The sequence below is a fragment of the Gavialis gangeticus genome, unplaced genomic scaffold (assembly GCF_001723915.1).
Source record: "Gavialis gangeticus isolate Ggan-Ray unplaced genomic scaffold, GavGan_comp1, whole genome shotgun sequence".
Lineage (NCBI taxonomy): Eukaryota > Metazoa > Chordata > Crocodylia > Gavialidae > Gavialis > Gavialis gangeticus.
Window position 1 is genome coordinate 87,651,477 of NW_017729025.1, and position 17,541 is coordinate 87,669,017.

The following is a 17,541-nucleotide window of genomic DNA, read 5'->3' on the forward strand; positions in this document are numbered from 1 at the left end:
TTACAAACTAGTCAGAGGGGACCAGTAGGCACTGGGAAAGTCCCTGTTCCCCCAAGCACTACCAGGAGTGACCAGGAATAACGGTCACAAGCTGGCAGAGAGTAGATTCAGGCTAGATATCAGGAGGTGCTACTTCATGGTCAGGGCGGCTAGGATCTGGAGCCAACTTCCAAGAGAAGTGGTGCTGGCTCCTACCCCAGGGGTCTTTAAGAGGAGGCTAGATGAACACCTTGCTGGGGTCATTTGACCCCAGTACTCTTTCCTGCCATGGAAGGGGGTCGGACTTGATGATCTGTTCAGGTCCCTTCCGACCCTAGGAACTATGAAACTATGTGCAGACAGCCAGCCAGCAGCAATAAGCTCTGGGATAATAAGCTCTGGAGCTTATTGCTATGCATTAATAGGCACATGTAGTTGCACCCAGTGGGGAGGAACCAACTTCCCTCTCCTTTGAATCTGTACTTTCTTTGGAGAACAAAAGGACATGGAGCAATTGTCCTTCTGCAGCAAGGAACTACTGCTGTTCCTATAACAGACAGGGAGCAGCTCAAGCCAATGTCACTTTTACAGGAAGGGAGAGAAGCAGAATAGCATCCTTAGGATTACACGAGAAGGACAGAAGAACAAAAAGACCATGTGGAGAACCTGGAAAGCAACAATAGCAGCATGGCTATAGCTTGCATACAAGTAAGTGTAGGTGACAGGCCTGATTTTTGTTTGGGGAGATAGCACTGATTTACTATATTTAATATAACCATGGTGCTTAGGTGCCCCAAGACTGCAATATGCTAGGTGCTGTGCAAAAATTGAACAAGGATTAGTCCCTGCCTCTCAGAACTGCTATCCAAGTGCAACAGATGTGGGAATAGATGGGGAACAAAGAAACAAAAACAAAATTAAAAAAAAACAGCACTGGTCAGCGGGACAGCCAATGGTCCCAGACAAAGGTGCCCTAGTCATTGTCAAGCTTCTTGTAAACACCTTGGTCAACCAGCTTAAGGAGGAGAATGAGCTAACTTAGCACATATTTACAGGAATTTCTCCCAAGCATGAGGGACCACATCTAAAACAGCATGAAGGTGCTGGTTTAAAGATCTAACTGTTAGACAACAGAGGCTGGCCTTTCATGGTCTACTGAAAGTGGGAGTTGACATTTTGGTCCTGAAGAAGGGCTTTAAGTGAAGTCAAGTAGCATATGTTTGTGGTAGAGAAGCAGAAGGATACAAAGAGAGAGGTGATATGGTTAAAGCAAGGCTATGACCATTTATTTTTAGGGCCATATTCTGGAGCAGTGGTTTTCAACCCTTTTTCATTTGCAGACCCTTTCAAACCGAGGTGCCAGAACCCTTTGGAAATTTCAAATGGAGGTACAGACTACTATGAGCTGAAAGTGTGGGCATTCACATACTTTTGATTGATCACAGTCATCTTTTGCAGACCCCTTAGACATAATCCATGGAACCCCAGGAGTTCACAGACCACAGGTTGAAAACTTCTGTTATGGGGGATAACAGCAGAGTAAGATTAAATATGTTAAAGCCACAGAAAGAGACACTACAAGAAAGGGTGTTAACTACTAGGCAAGGAAAAAAGAATTTCTGTCAAAACAAGAGATGTTTCTACAAAGCATTTTGGCAAAATGCAAGTGAGCTACACTTCAGAGTAGCCATTAGTCCAGTGATTAGGTTGCTCACCTGGGATGTAGAAAACCAGGACCTGAGACCCTGGTCTACCTCTGGCAGCAGGGATATGAACCTGATCCTCTCAGATCTTACGGCAGTGCCACTGGCTATTCTGGGGTGAAAGAGGCTAAACTTCCTGTTCACAAAACTATTTCCAAAGGTCTGTTGTCCACTGGAGAATAAAGCCCGATGTTAAAGCTTCTAGATTTTTGGCAAAATGGAATTAGAGTTGTATTCCAACAGCCTTATTAGTAAGCTTAGTTCTTAGGCATATGGGCATCTTCTCTGCATCTTGGTCACTATCCAGACCACACTGCATGTACCTTCTGAGGAAATCTGGGCCCAGCCTCTGCATTTCTTGCAAGACCCTGCTGAGCCACCAAGGCAGGGAAAGTAAACTATCTGGCTACTGCAACAGGAGGGAGGGTGAAGGGCTCTTTTCCCCTTCAACTGACTGTGTGTTGACTGTTGTGAGGAGCCATCTTCTGTTGCTCAAGAGAGGTTATTTTATGCTCTTTGGCCACTGACTATATACTTGCTTCTTATCCTTGTGGCTGGATTACCTCCCTTCCCCTGTATGCCTACCTTTTCATCTGAACCCTTCTACAAGCTGAATCGTTAGAAACCTTGGCTGCAGGAACAGTGATAGGGATGAAGGTGTTGGCAGGCATTTGTACATGCTGAGTTCTTGGAACCAGCATGGAGAGCAAATGTGTTTCTTCTATTTGGCAGTCTTTGTCTGAAGAACAAAGAGAACACAAGAGAAAGTTGTCTTTATACTTTCTTACCCATTTTTAGTTTGTGTTCCCACATCAACTAGGCACAGGACCCATATTCTTATGGAAGGAGTTGTGAAAGGAGCCAAGACAATACTGAGCAAGGGAAGGGAACTATTACTGCAAATATTAATTTTGAAATCAATTCTAAACTTTGACTTGAGGAAGTTTGTAACCACTGTATTTTGTTGTCTGTGAAGGTTTGAGCTGCTGATGTTTACAAGCAGGATGCTGATGTTATAAGCTGTGCATCAAACTTTGGAAGCCAGTTGTGAGTCGAATGGTTGACAGTAACATTCATAACTCAGTGTGCTTGTTATGTACTTGTGTTTCTTTTTCCTGCTTGGATGCCCTTACATCAGCAGTGCCCAACATTTTTGTCTGACAGACCAGACCCGGCCAGTACTCCTGAACCAGCGTGAGCATGGCAGCTACCGTCTGGCCATGCGGAGGCAGTTGGGGGTTGTAGGGGGGGGGGTTAGGAGTTGGCCCCAGTGCAGCCCCACAGGGGAAAGGAACTTGCTCCAGCCCTCTACTACCCTTTGGAGAAAGGGAAAGGAGGCCCCAACTTGGCCCAGCCTTAGTGGGAGGGAAGGGTGTATGGCCCAGCCCTGCAGAAGAAGGGGATATAACTTGGCTCTGACCAGCCATGCAGGGAATGGGGTTTGGGGATTTAGCAGGGGGAGGGTGGCTATATTGATGGCCATTGCTCCCCCAGTGCCAAATTTCTGGACCTGTGGGGAGCCCCGCAGCCCAGATGCCATGGCTCTGTGGGCTGCATTTAGCCCATGGGCTGTAGGTTGAGCACCCCATCTTACATAATTAACTAACACAATATATTTTGAAACTATTATGATATATGCATCTTTGAAAATAGTGCCTCACGTATTAATCAATTAACTAGTTCAACTGGGAAACAGAAACTTGCAAAATCTTGGATAATTAACAGATCCAACTGCAGATATCACAAATAATACCAACAGACTGAAATAAGTATTGACTAAGAATCTGTGACTCAAAAAATTAGCTAGTTATTTGTTATGCAAAATTAATCCTCCTTAACGCAAATAATTACGAAGACTGGAAGAAGGCCAATGTGTTGCCTATCTTCAAGAAAGGGAGGAAAGTGGATCCGGCTAACTATAGGCCCAACAGCCTGACTTCTATCTCGGGGAAGATCTTAGAAAAGTTTATTAAAGAGGCCATCCTTAATTGACTGGCCGACACCAACATCCTAAGGAATAGCCAGCACAGGTTTGTTGTGGGTAGGTCTTGCTTGACCAAATGTCATTTCTTTCTACGACCAAGTGACCTATCACCTGGACAAGGGAGAAGAGATTGATGTCGTATATCTTGACCTTTAAAAAGCCCTTGATCTGGTATTGCATGATCACCTCTTGACGAAACTGGCCAATTGTGGCCTTGGGTCCACCATGATCTGCTGGCTGGGAAATTGGCTCCGTGGTCGGACCCAGGTGGTAATTAATGGAAGTCAATCGTCATGGTGCCCTGTGACCAGTGGGGTCCCCCAAGGCTCTGTCCTCGGACCCATATTGTTCAACATCTTCATTAATGATGTGGACATTGGAGTCAGAAGCGGACTGGCCAAGTTCGCTGATGACACCAAACTTTGGGGCAAAGCATCCACACCTGAAGACAGGAAGGTGATCCAGGCTGACCTGGACAGGCTCAGCAAATGGGCTGACGAGAACCTGATCGTGTTTAACACTGAAATATGCAAAGTTCTCCACCTTGGGAAGAAAAACCTGCAGCATCCTTACAGGTTTGGCAGTGCTATGCTGGCTAGCACTGTGGAAGAAAGAGATTGAGGGTCATCACTGACCGCAAGATGAACATGAGCCTGCAATGCGATGCTGCGGCTAGTAAAGCGACCAAAATGCTGGCTTGCATCCATAGGTGCTTCTCAAGCAAATCCCGGGACATCATTCTCCCCTTGTACTCGGCCTTGGTGAGGCCGCAGCTGGAGTACTGAGTCCAGTTTTGGGCCCCACAACATAAAAAGGATGTGGAGAAGCTTGAGAGAGTCCAGAGAAAAGCTACATGCATGATCAGAGGTCAGGAAAACAGACCTTATGATGACAGGCTGAGATCTATGAGGCTCTTTAGCCTGGGCAAGCACAGGCTCGGGGTGATCTGATAGCCACGTATGACTTTATCGGGGTGACCACCAGTATCTGGGGGAACGTTTGTTCACCAGAGCGCCCCAAGGGATGACGAGGTCGAACGGTTATAAACTACTGCAAGACCATTTCAGGCTGCACATAAGGAATAATTTCTTTACCGTCCAAGCCCCCAAGGTCTGGAATAGCCTGCCATTGGAGGTGGTTCAAGCACCTACATTGAACACCTTCAAGAGAAATTTGGATGCTTATCTTGCTGGGATCCTATGACCCCAGCTGGCTTCCTGCCCTTCCGGCAAGGGGCTGGACTCGATGATCTTCCGAGGTCCCTTTCAGCCCTAATGTCTATGAAATCTATGAAATTTAAGATTCTTAGTCTGTATGCATAAGCCTTAAGAAATAAAGTAAGGGTACACTGCATATATTATTCAGTGGGAATTACCTGCTCTAGACTAAGCTTCCTCTTTTAAAGTTTCATTAACCTGAGAAAGTAGTCCTTCAGCACAAGTGTTGGTTTGGATAGCAGAGATCTGAAGACAAAGACAAAGAGAAGGAGGGAACAGCATGCAGCACTGGGGAAGTGTGGGAAGAGGACAAAATGGCCAGGCCTGGAATGCCTCACAAATACACAGAAGAGGCTTGCGAAACTGAGGATGAAGTTGCACTTAGAGCATACTGAATCGGTGGAATGTTAAGAAATGTTAAAGTTATAATATGTAGGGCTGTGTGAAGCTTCGGGTGCTGATTTGATTTGGAGGAGATTCAGCCCGATTCAGTGGCTGAATCTCTGAATCTGAATCAAATCAGGAGACCAATTAAAAAGGTCTGAATCAATTTGAAGCTCTACGAATCGATTTGGTAAAGATTCGGAGAGATTTGGGCAGTCCCTGCTGGCTGCAGCAGGGAGCTGGACCCAGACTCTTGTGTTACTAAGTGGGAGGTGGGGGGGGCCTGGAGGGAGGAAGGGACCATGGGGGGACCTCTGTCAGGACCCATCTCATGCCTGCTCCCTCAGCACCCCATGACCCCTGCTTGCTTTCCCTGCCCAGCCCCAGCTCTTTGAAAAAAAGCCCGGAGTCACTGACTGCTACCAGGTGGGGGGGTGATCCTCGCTGCCCCGCACTGCATGGGGGGCTCTGCCACGAGCCCCCATTTCCCCGCCTGCTCTCCCAGCCCCTCCCCCCCACGCCTGCCCCACCCAGCTCCAGGCTGTTTAAAAAGAAAAAAATAAATTAAAAAGCCCCCACTTACCGGCTGCTGCAGCAGCCTCGGGGCTTTTGGGGGCTCATGACAGAGTCCCCCATGCAGTGTGGGGCAGTGGGGATCACTGCTGGAGCCCGTGAGTGGGGGCTTTATTTATTTTTTTAAAGAGCCAGGAGCTGGGGCCGGGACAGCAGGTGGGGGATGGGGGCTTGTGATAGAGCCCCCTATGCAGCATGGGGCAGTGAGGGGCAGCAGGGATCGCCCCCTGGCAGCAGCCAGTGAATGCCGGGCTTTTTTTTTCCAAAGAGCTGGGAGCTGGGGCAGGTGAGCAGCCATTGACGGGGCTGGGAGAGCAGGCAGGGGATGGGGCCGAGTCGGAGATTTGGCAGTGGCCAAATCTCTGAATCAGATTTGGCAGAATTGATTTGGAACAGTGATTCGAATTGCTGTCCTCCGAATTGCCTGAATCCAAAGTGAATACTAGCTGCTTCGCACAGGCCTAATAATATGCTGTGAGCAGTTACACATTAACTGTTAATACTTCTTCTTGCCTGCACAGCTCTGACTTACCACTAAAGGGTTGGTGAGCAGATTTGTGGCTAGGAGCCAGGACACCTGGGCTCCATCCATGCTCTGGGTGGGAGGGGTGTGGGGCTGGGAGTGGTGCATCCTGAGATGCTAGAAGACTGCAAATTGCTTCTTGTATATTTGTGGAGCAGACTTAAGTTACCTCAACATGAGCTAGGTAGCATGACCCAGAGTTAACACTCACCTGAAGTGGCATAACTAAGATGCTCAGAGGGCACTTAGCATGCGTTAATGAGATTTAAATGTGCAGATGCTTACATTTTAAGTGTGCTTAGTACAGTCTAAGCGTAACATGTAACTTCACCCTCAGAGACCTGTTTATATTAACAGATGAGATTTACTGTTGTCTCAAGTCTGCTCATGTTCAAGAGAACTGATACTTCCAGTTCCTCCTCAAATAAAGGGGAGGGATTGAATGGGAATGAGAGCTTTCTAGAAAGAGCATAAAGCAAGCAGGTTCCAAACACCTGACAGAACTAGGCTACAGCTGAAAGTTTTTTCTATGCAGCTTGTGTCAGTGAACTTCAGCTAGTGGAAGCAGCCACAAACCAGACACACCAATAATTACCCTTGTTTCAAAGCTCACAGCTGAATTCAGAAGTCTGTACTCTGCCCAAGCAGTTAATTACTACTGTACCATTTTTATTTACAACTGTCTGGGGGACATACAGCAGATACAGTAGGAAGTTGCTGAATCTCCTGGGTTCAAAATTCCAGCGTGATAGCAGATGGGCCGGCAGTACGACTTGAGCCAATACAATAGTTATAATAAAAGGCCACCTGTGCCACCTCCACGCTGAGTCACTCAGGTGGGCTGGATGATCTGTAACCTTAGTCTGGGGACAATATGGATTGCCTCAGCTATAAGAGAAGTGGTAGAGATCCTGCTTCACTGCCATTAGCAGGCCAGGAACTCCTCGGCTCCCTCCAAGTTTTGAAGAGAAGACCACACTGGGGATGGAGTCCTTTGAGGTTGGGTGTGGAGAAGGGATGGTTCTAAGCAGATGGGTGTCCTGGAGACTCCAGATTCTTGTGTAGCAATCTTGACCAACTGGGGAGAGGCAGGCATTTGAATCAGAACAAGGAAAAGCCTCTATACAAACCATGACTCAGCTTTGAAAAATTCTTAACCCACAAGAGTAAAAAAAGGTCTGTCTGTAATATGCTCTGGGAAAGAATTATTGGTCATTGCCACCCACCCATAAGAAAAATCTTGAACTTTAAACAAAGAAAAAAACAAAAGCAGTGCATTTAAGCAACATTAAGCCTTTAGTAATGAAACAACGGGCCTATTCTATTCTGGAGTGGTGTTGCAGTGGCACAGAAATAACCAGAGACAAGAATTTGCCCGGTAACACAGTGAGAGCTAAAAATCAATAGCTGAAGTGGTATACCCACTTGCAGGTTCTTTACTAATGTAGGAAGGAAGGGTAGAAGACAATGACATTAGAAAAATCAAACAAAACACAACAGAAATAAATAAATAAATAAAACAAACAAAAACCTTGAACACTTTCCTTAACTTGCCACTTATAGAAAACCCAGTGAGACTGCATTTCTACTAAGACCTGGTAATTTTCTTTCTATGCATTTGAATGGCTTCAGCCACAGCAAAATTATGTATTTTTGAGCTTTATAAATATTATGCAGCTTCTCTCAAAATGAACAAAAATTGCAGAAGACTGGCATGTAGATTCATAAGATACAAAAGGGTTCTAAAACCAAGAATAAAAAATAAAAGGTATTACACAAAAAGACAAAGTCAAAAATATCTTGGAACATGAATGACCACCTTCATCGCACTGTTTCTCCTGAGCATCAGGGAAAAAAAAAGTAATTAATTTAATGTGAGCTCCCCAGGTCTTTCCTACAAAAATCATCCTTTTAAAAATAAGGGTTTTAGTGCTGTTTTCCTGGCACTTCCAAATCAAATATTTACTGCTGTGACTTTCCCCTATCTTTTCAACTACCTGTCCTGAATGAAATTCTTAAGAGTACTTTTAAACCCAAAGTAGTTGCCACATAATGAAAATATAAACAATTATGTTAATGCAATTAGGCTCTTATGACTTACCATTCTGTTCTCAAGAGCTAGAGAGGAATTATTGCTTTCGTAAGTTTGAAATGACCTACTTCTAGAAAAGTATTTCCTTTCCCCAGCCTTTAGGTAAACACCATCAGATACACACATACTGATTGGAAGTCAACACACCTGCTGTAAGAAGGCCTTCTTCTTCATTTATGTGCAATGGGAGAGTGGCATATTCATTGTGATGGCCCTTGTACTGTTTTACACACTTAGCTACTCTCAGGTCCCAGAGCTTTATCTGTGAGAATTGAAACAGTAATGGAAGAAAGTACATTTTAGCAAGGTAGAAACAATCTGACAGTAAGCTGCTGATGAAACAGAAATATGGATCTGGAAACAGAGGGAATTAAACAGCAGCCCAAGATATGGTACTAAGACCTTGGCACAAGTGGCCACATTATCTGAACCACTGGCTTAGGATCCTGGTTGAAAAAAAGGCATTTAAAGAAAACAATCCCATTTTCTTTGCAGCCCTCAGGAAGTTTCCCCAGCACAACTTCCAAACATCACAGAACTACAAGTCTCTTAAGTGAGAATGCAGAGCTCCATAGGCCATTCACAACTTTCTTCTGACCAGTCAGCAAGGGGGAGGGCTGGGATACAGAATAACTAACATGTTCTCCAAAGAATATGGCATCCTGTTTCAGGATTCAGAGATGAACTTGACATTGGCCAGTAGACCAAACAGGACAAGTTCTAACTGTCCATAAAAGAAATGAAGCTCTACCTTTCCAGCCATGTCTGCTGCCATAAGATAGTATTCAGCCTGGAGAAGACGCACTGACGTAACTGCTGAGTCATGGAAGAGACGAACAGCTTTCCAGCTCTGGCCCTTCTGGCTGCGCTGACGGACATCAATACTGAAAATCTCCCCTGAACGGCAACCATTGTACAGCACTGGAGTCTGGAAAAAAACAAAGTGAAAGAGGAAATGACCCTCATAACGTTTCATAGAATTTTACAGCTGTCTCCAGGAGGTTGCTATGGCTGGCTTTCCAGGAAAGCATGTTCTCATTGTCTTGTAATTCACAAACAATTTCACTGAAAATGGAGGGTAGGCTAAAACCAAAGTATCAGTGTCCCATTGTGAAACACTGCAGCCAACAACAAACTTCCAATTCTACCTTCAAATATGAAGCAGTAAAAGATGAGTTAATTACTAAATAGAAGCTTGCGCCAATGGTTAGAGATGGGGAATTGGATATTAGGTCACCTACATTTTATTTCTACCTTTAATGCTGACCCCATATGACTGAACAAATTGCTCCAATTTTGAGAGTAAAATGGCAGCAGTCCTGCACCTCAAGGTCCACTGATGAAAGATGCTATGAATGTCAAGCATTATTACTACTATTCCTTGTACTTGATTCACTTATTTTTTAGCTCATATCCATTTGACAAACACTGATTCCCTTTGCCCCTTCTGTATATTACTAACGGAGCTTGAAATTAGCACAACTTACTTTTGCTGCTTCTCTACCCTGTGTCAGCATCAGATAAAAAGGCACTTTTATCACTGAACAGCCACTGTACCCATCATGGAGCAGTCGCACCACAATGGGTATCTCCGTCTCTAGAAGATTAAAGATTTCTGTTCCTTTCTACCTGGGTTGCAAACTGTTGTGCCAGGACATCGCTGCTGGTTCCAAATGTCTGCCGGTGACCTGTAATCACATTGGTCACAAGAACCCGCCGTGTCTGACCTGAGAAAGATATGAATATATTCATATATCAGCTTGGACATGGGCGACTGGTGCCTCCTGAGTCTGGAGGGGGGCACCAGTGGGGCACAACTGGGAGGGAGAGAGTTGGGGGGGGATGAGGGGAACGTCCCCCAGTGGCTGGTCACCTCTGCTGCCAATGTGCCTCCAGCGGAGCCAAATTCAGGGGGGGGGCACATGCTTCCCCCCACCCCATGCCCTCCCTATGTATCATCTATGAGTTTGGGCAAAACGGCTTGGAGGTCATGCTGAAGATCTGGCCCATGTGAAATAGTTGGAAAGCTATTCCTGCTCACCTGTACTGAAGCAGTTATCTGCCTGGGGGTTAAGGCACCAAGCACAGGACCAACCAGTGGAGATCTTGAAGCTGCAGAGCATCCCAGGCTGATCAACTAAGGACAGAGGAGAGGAAAACCAGCTGTGGAGGCTCCATACACCACAGAGAGGCAGGATGAAGCTGCAAGTGAACTAAGTCCTCTGAAAATTTCACCAAGTTTCTGCAGCTTTCCAGGACTCCAGTTCCACTGTGCTGTTACCCAATTACTGCCCTGCCACTACCTACCCTTCTCTCCTGGAGATCAAATGTCACTCTCCTGAAGTTTGTGCAACTGCACAACACCTTTACATGGAAGAGATCAGGGAAACTACTCTGCATTCAAAGATACGGCTTTGGCTGTGGGGGAGACCAAGCTGTTCATAATCCCAAGGTCTTTTGTGAAAATGGGTGTATAGGAAACAGGTAACATTTTAAATCGTCTAAAAATCATAGGCTAACTATGCTCTTGTCTCTAATTTCCTTTGATCAACAATTCCTAAGAATTAAGAGAAAAGTTAAACATTTAGGTAGCGTCTGAGTGATGTTGTAGTCGTGATGGTCCAGGAAATCTATGTAAGGCAAGGATATTTTGGGGGTTGTTATCTTTTATTGGACCAACTGCATGGTTAGGATAGATTTTAGAAAAGCTCTCTCACACAAAGCACCCTATAGTCTAAGAAAGCAGCAGATGCAGACTGTGGAAAGCTCCAAATGTAAATAAAAGGTTGCTTTACAGGAATGGAGCAGGACTGTAAAAAGAGCAGACAATCAGGAAGAGAAACGATACTCTGATAATAAGACAGAAGAGGGTTGTGGAGTGCAGAGTTTAGTAGGCAGATTATTATGAAACGTAACATCAAAGACTGCTTAGTCCAGTGCTTCTCAACCTTTTCAGACTGAAAGCATCACTCAGAAAATGCCAGCTCTTAGTTTTCAGGTGTTTTTTGACTATAGAAAAATAACAGGGCTATTCTCCTATTGCAAATAATGCAGAAAGACTGCAACAGCTCAGAATTATGCGCACACATAGAATTCACCTATGAACGTATGCTATGAACAAAACATATGTTTTGTTATGTGTGCTAATAAAAACAAAAGCTACCCTACCTGGATTAGAGCTGATGAACAATGATGCTGGAAGCAGACTGATACAACCTGGAGTTTCTGCAATTCCCATGAGACACAGCTTGCTGGACAGAATTAAGGAAAACCAAATCTCTCCCAGGCTGAGTAATATTACCATATGGGAGAAAAGCAAGACATCTCAGTTGTACTAGTATATGCAATGTTTCGCTCTTTGTTAGCAGCTCTCATGACTTTTAAAGTAGTTCACAGTCAATGAATTAAGCCTTACCATGCTCTGGGGTGGTCCCTTCCCTTCTCTCATAAGAAAGGGCTACGATTCCAATTTGTATAATCAGCATTACCAGAAAGGGAAGGAGAAACTAATAAACCACTCCTTTTTTCAGTAATACAAGAATATCAGCCAAGCAGCTCTTAGAGAGTGAAGAACAGAGAACTAACTCATTTCATTTTCACATTAAGGGTCTTGTCACATGTTACACTTAGGATATGTTTTATTAGATTGTAGCAAGCATTACTATGAGTTAAGTCTTTTGAGGAGCCAAATGTTAATGATCTAAATAAGACCTGCCAAACCCCATGAAGACTCCAGCGTGCTGTAATGTGCTGTGGGAGCTGGGACTCACAACAGCAGCTTGTCAGTCCCAGCCCCCATACCACACAGGAACCCAGTCTGGTGCAGTGGTGGGGGGAACGGAGTGGGGTAGGGTGGGGCTGAGAAACAGCTGTTGTCAGTCCCAGCCCCCCATTGCACTGAAGTCTCCTGACTGTATTACCTAACGCATATTGAGCTAACATCTGATTGCTTCACGAAGGTAATACTATTTGGAATTGCTCCTTGCTGCAAAAGTCCTAGCTTTGTTACATGACAACGGCACTTAGTATGTGTTTTGCTGCTTGAACACTCAGACACTTGCCTTAAGTGTGGTTAACATATCCTGAGTATAACTTGCAACAAGGCCATTTAATTTATACATTCATTTTCCACTGTAAAATGAATTATGTTGCATCACAGTGCCCTCTAGGGACTGTAGCAGGAATGGGCAGATTTTTAACCTGTTTTTCCAGACTGGGTACAATAAAACTGAGAGAGACTAGACTGTAGTAGAGGGGGGAAAAAAAGAAGAAATCAGTGAAGTCTGGAATACTCTTGTGAAAAGTCCACTTTCTCTCTCAGTGCCATGATCATGACACTCCTTGGCTATCCATCATTTTCCTGTCATCCTCTGGATCAATACTGTAATTCCTGATTTTCTTCATCAGGTCTCTACATAATTATATTATCTTGCTACATCTCACCTACTGTGATATTACTCCAGTACACCCTTAATCTGCCACTACCATGCTCGTACGCTTTTCTCATCTTCTTCCTTCTATGACAACTTTTCCACCCAATACCCCTGTGTCGCAGAGCACTTAGGTGCCCTGCGCCTGAGAACAGGGACGGCTCAAGAGAGGCCCCTGGCGGTGAGAAAGGGGAGGCGCAACTGCCAGATTCCAGGGCAGCACAGGTGCTGGTTGCTAGGGGAACCAAGGGGATCAGCTGACAGGAAGGGGGCAGGGCTTGGCCCCTTCTTAAGCCCAAGCATGAGGCCAGGAGGGCAGTTCCTCCTCTGGCAGCCAAGGAGTGAGGAGCTTGGCCCGTGCAGAGAGAAGGCCAAGGTTTGGCCGCATGAGTATCTGCAGGTTACTACTGTGAGCGGGAGTATTTTGCCAGATAGTGATTCTGACCGGACGGTTAGCTTTATGTTATAGCCTGGGGGGGCTTTGTCTTTTGTTTACTGTTTGACCGGAGGACCGGGTGAGGCTATTAGGGGTGGAGGAGGCCTCATAGGAGCTCCACGGTAGCGTGGGGTTTCCTGGTGCCAGAGAGGGTGCAGCATTGTTTGGGGGCGTGGTGGCCACAACCCTGGAGCTAAGAGGGGCGGGGGCAGCGAGAAGCCCCAGAGCGTGAGAGGGGCAGCGAGGAGCCCCGAGGGCACAGAGGAACCCTGAGGGGGCAGAGGGGTGTTGAGGAGCCCCGAAGGTAAAAAGGAGGCCTGAGATATAACAGGGTCAAAGTCAGATCACACCAGCACCATCTGCGAGGCTTGGGCTGCGGTGTAGGGGAGGACAAGGAGCCGCAGATAACGCCCCATCATCGGGGCACACAAGAAAAATGGGCAGCCTCCCGCCAATTATAGCAATCTATTAATTAAACAAGATCAAAGGCATGGCAGACGAGTAAGCAGGTGGTTGGCCCAGTACAGGAGGGTAGAGCTATACCCAGACAGGCTCCAATAATGACACTCCTGTCACACCCTCCAGGATACCTACCAAATCTTTTAAGATACTTAGTGGATGGCTTATCTTTTGCTTAGCATTTTGCCACTAGTTTTGAAATAGGTGCTACTCATTTCCAATTCCAAATCTGACATTCTGATAGGCTGCTGCTTTAAGAGAGCTTTATTGAAAGTTTTCCCATTTATCCTTCTGTTTTCACATCTCAGCTTCTTTCTCTCCACACCCAAAATGATCTGATGCACCTACTCTGTGAAGTAGGTGAGAAGTTCTTAAGACTGAGCCAGGAACCTTGCCTTTTGCCTTATTTTATATCTGAACAGTGCCATGAATAGTTAGGTTTCAGCAATAACATGTGTTTCAGACTCTACCATATTTCAAACTTCACAGCTTTTTTTTGGTTATTTTCCAGAAAAGTATTACTTTGGAGTTTTCTTACTGACAGCTGCTATGTGCTTCACAGAACAGCTAGTTTAGTGGAACCATGCCTAAGTTTTTTTTTTCTTAATCAGAAAGGATATAAAACATGGGAATCTGGATGAGTCAGTGATGCCCAGCACACAGAATTCACCTATGAACATATGCAAGACAAACTTCTGGTTTAATTCATTAAAGGACTTTTTTCGGAACACAGCAAGTCGGAGGAGTTCTGCTCACACCCTTAGCCTACAGAGAATGCAAAGGGGAGCAACCCAGGAAATTACTAGAGATGACTAGCTCAGTAATGGCATGTAGAGAACAGCATATCAGCCTCTCTCTAGGGCTGGTGGAAAGCAGAAAAAGAACAACAGCCAAAAACCACCTCCAAACCTGGATGAATCCACACAGCACTTCATTCTAGCAAAGACACTGTATTTTCAGATATCAAAACACTTACATTGTTGACCATTGTCCTAAAAGTTGTTCCCATTGATGGAAAAGTAGTGTTTTCTTAAGAAAAAAATAAAGTAAACAAAGCAGGAACAGCAGAATTGTAGCCTGTCAGAACTTGTCTTTTTAACAAGCACTGACAGGAATAATTCTGAAGGTATGCAATGTTCACAAAAGGTGTCAGGTTGAGTGTGATTATGGAGCATTAGGAAGCATCAGACTATGAGTCACTGCAGGATCTCCGTTTATCCAACTTCATACTGCTGGATTCTGCTATTTCTCTTTTCTTCCCCATTCTGCCTCCTTTCTCATTTCCACTTACAAAGCCCAAGTTACATCATTTCAGGAGTTACAGAACTAAAGAAAATCATCCTGGATGAGGAACAGGAAACAGAAGAGTACCTTGCGGTTTGTGAAGTAGAGGTTGTCATACATCTCCACAGTGAGAGACTCTTTCCCTAAGCCACTGAGGTTGATGATACCGTATTTACATCCCCCATGCTCTACATCATTCACAGCAAATATCCGCTCGCAAGCAGCATCTGCCTGCAAAATAAGAGCAACATCATTATAGTCAATTAGAACTGGCTTTAGATTTTCTCACTGACTCCACCACTGAAGAAGCCATCAACCCTGCTCCCTATGCAATTCATCATTAAAATGCTGAGAGAAACTCTCTCCATTCTACACAGCTCCACAAAAAAAAAAAAAAAATACAAGGAATTACTTTCTAACTCAATCCCCAGCCAAGAATGAACAATCTTGCCAACTGGCTGAGTTCTAGCATAGTCACTGTGGACTGACCCAGCTGTCAGGACGAAATATCAGTGACCATTGATACAAAGGAATTCTGCATTAATATTTCAGTGTGTAAAAAGATCCACTGATAGCAGTGGGAATGGCATCTCCTTGTGGCCACTCCAATCCCACCCCTTCCACTCTCTACTCTAATCTCACAATGGGTACCATCCTGTTTTCACCTGCCATGCCTTGACTGTGATTATTAACTCTGGGAGGTTGACCCCAGAGAACCAGAATGGTGACCCTAGGTGCCCTGCCCTGCACCTTCTCAGCCTGGTCACAGCCTGGTCTTTGACAGCCTGGTCACAGTTTACAGGCTTCTGGCAGCCCACCAATTTGACAATGATCTAAATTCTAAACCCCTCTGTGGAGCGTCTCAGAGGCCTCCAGCACTGCCCAGGTCAGCCAGCCCTCTACCTCAGGTACAGGAATTATACAGCTTCTGGCTCTTCCTCCTGAGTTCAGGACACCTTAGCAGGCCAGAACCTAATTAGCTGTCAGCAGTTCACCAACTGCAGCTTTGTAATTTTACTGTCTAGCCCTACTCTCAGTAACAGGGCTTGGGCCCTGTTACACAGTGGAAATAACGTGGACTTCTCCAGTCCTCCTTTCATCTCCAAGTCCACCTATACATCCATCCCTTCCCACACTCTTCATATGCTTTTGCCTTGGTAGACTGTAAGCACTTCAGGGTAGGGAAAGTCTCCTCCTCAAGATTTAGAAAGTCATTAGCAGAATTTGACCCAAGGGATTTTTTCCCTTCAAACAAAAAGTCTAAAATTCCCACTGCAGACTGTTCAAAAGAGACTGTCACAAGCTAAGGAGCTGCACTTCACCGGTCCCAAAGGGCACTAGGTGTGAAATGTCTTGTCTCAGAATGTGTGGGTGGTGAAACCAGCAGCGCAATCTGCTGTAGAGAACACTGATGCCCAGTGTACACAAACCTGTCTGCCAGGCTACTACCTATCACAGAACTCATATGAAGCACTTGATTATTGTTCCAAATCAAAGCCTTCTTCTTCCTGTTCTGAAAACTTAAAAGTGCTCATAACATACCACTATTATTTTAAAATTGTTGGTTCCAGCAACCGAGGAATCTGGACCGTGAATCTCTATTTTCCTCTTCTGCATGCAGTTCACCTTTAACTCATGGACCAGTCTGCAAAAGAAGAAAAGTGTAAATATACTGGGATTCAATGCCAATGAAAGGGATTTCGGATGAAAGGGCTTGAGATGCTTCCTAAGCTCTGCAGAGAAAGCAACAGATAAAATGTCTTGGGATCTTTTGGACTACAGCCACACCAATGAATAATCTTTGAGGATTACCAATGAATAATCTTTGAGGATTACAGATCTGCATTTATATCAGCCTTTTCTTACCATTGCACATGCCAGTACAACTTCAGTGGTAGAACTGACAGCATAGACAAGTAGCTAGCATTTTCTACTACGTTGTGCACATTGTTATTCTCACCATTCTGTTGCTTGTTGACCTCTTCTCTGTGGTAGCAAGAATTAAAAGCTAAAGGAAAAAAGCCTCATGTAGACAATGTCCATGAAAGTGTATTTATACAACATAAACTGTATACTGTGATTATAAAGCAAATAGTATAGCACAGCTTATACTTATATTGAGAGGATAAGAAAACACACATATGTATTTAGAAACCAATAGGAAATATCTTCTTGCATCATAAATTTTGTCAGTTTTAGAAAGACTAATTCTGCAGGGGTGTGCTGTGTAAGCTACAATGGAAAAGCCACTTAGAAAACAGTATCACATTAGGGCTGTGCAAAGCTGTGGGAGGAGATTCAGCCTGATTCAGTGGCTGAATCTCCAAATCTGAACTGAATCAGGGGACCAATAAAAAGGTCTGAATTGGTTCGAAGCTTTCCGAATCTTTGGAAAAAACTTGGAAAGCTTTGATGATTTGGACAGTCCCCGCCCGCTGCAGCAGGGAGCTGGAGCCAGACTCGGAGCTGGTAAGTAG

The 17,541-nt window shown here is 44.9% G+C and overlaps 1 protein-coding gene across 2 annotated transcripts in view; it reads right to left on the minus strand.

The window, feature by feature from the left end:
- Positions 1-7,006: 7,006 nt before the first annotated feature.
- The window catches only part of DCAF4 (DDB1 and CUL4 associated factor 4), a 27,409-nt gene continuing 16,874 nt past the window's right edge, over positions 7,007-17,541 (minus strand). For both annotated transcript variants that reach the window (XM_019519125.1, XM_019519126.1), the window contains exons 5-13: positions 16,607-16,709; positions 15,152-15,295; positions 14,401-14,450; positions 11,624-11,703; positions 10,497-10,592; positions 10,085-10,182; positions 9,207-9,383; positions 8,603-8,717; positions 7,007-7,441 (exon numbers count right to left, since the gene is read on the minus strand). In XM_019519125.1, coding sequence (XP_019374670.1) covers positions 7,248-7,441; positions 8,603-8,717; positions 9,207-9,383; positions 10,085-10,182; positions 10,497-10,592; positions 11,624-11,703; positions 14,401-14,450; positions 15,152-15,295; positions 16,607-16,709 — 1,057 coding nt within the window. In that variant the 3' untranslated portion in view covers positions 7,007-7,247. The remainder of the gene's footprint in view (positions 7,442-8,602; positions 8,718-9,206; positions 9,384-10,084; positions 10,183-10,496; positions 10,593-11,623; positions 11,704-14,400; positions 14,451-15,151; positions 15,296-16,606; positions 16,710-17,541) is intronic.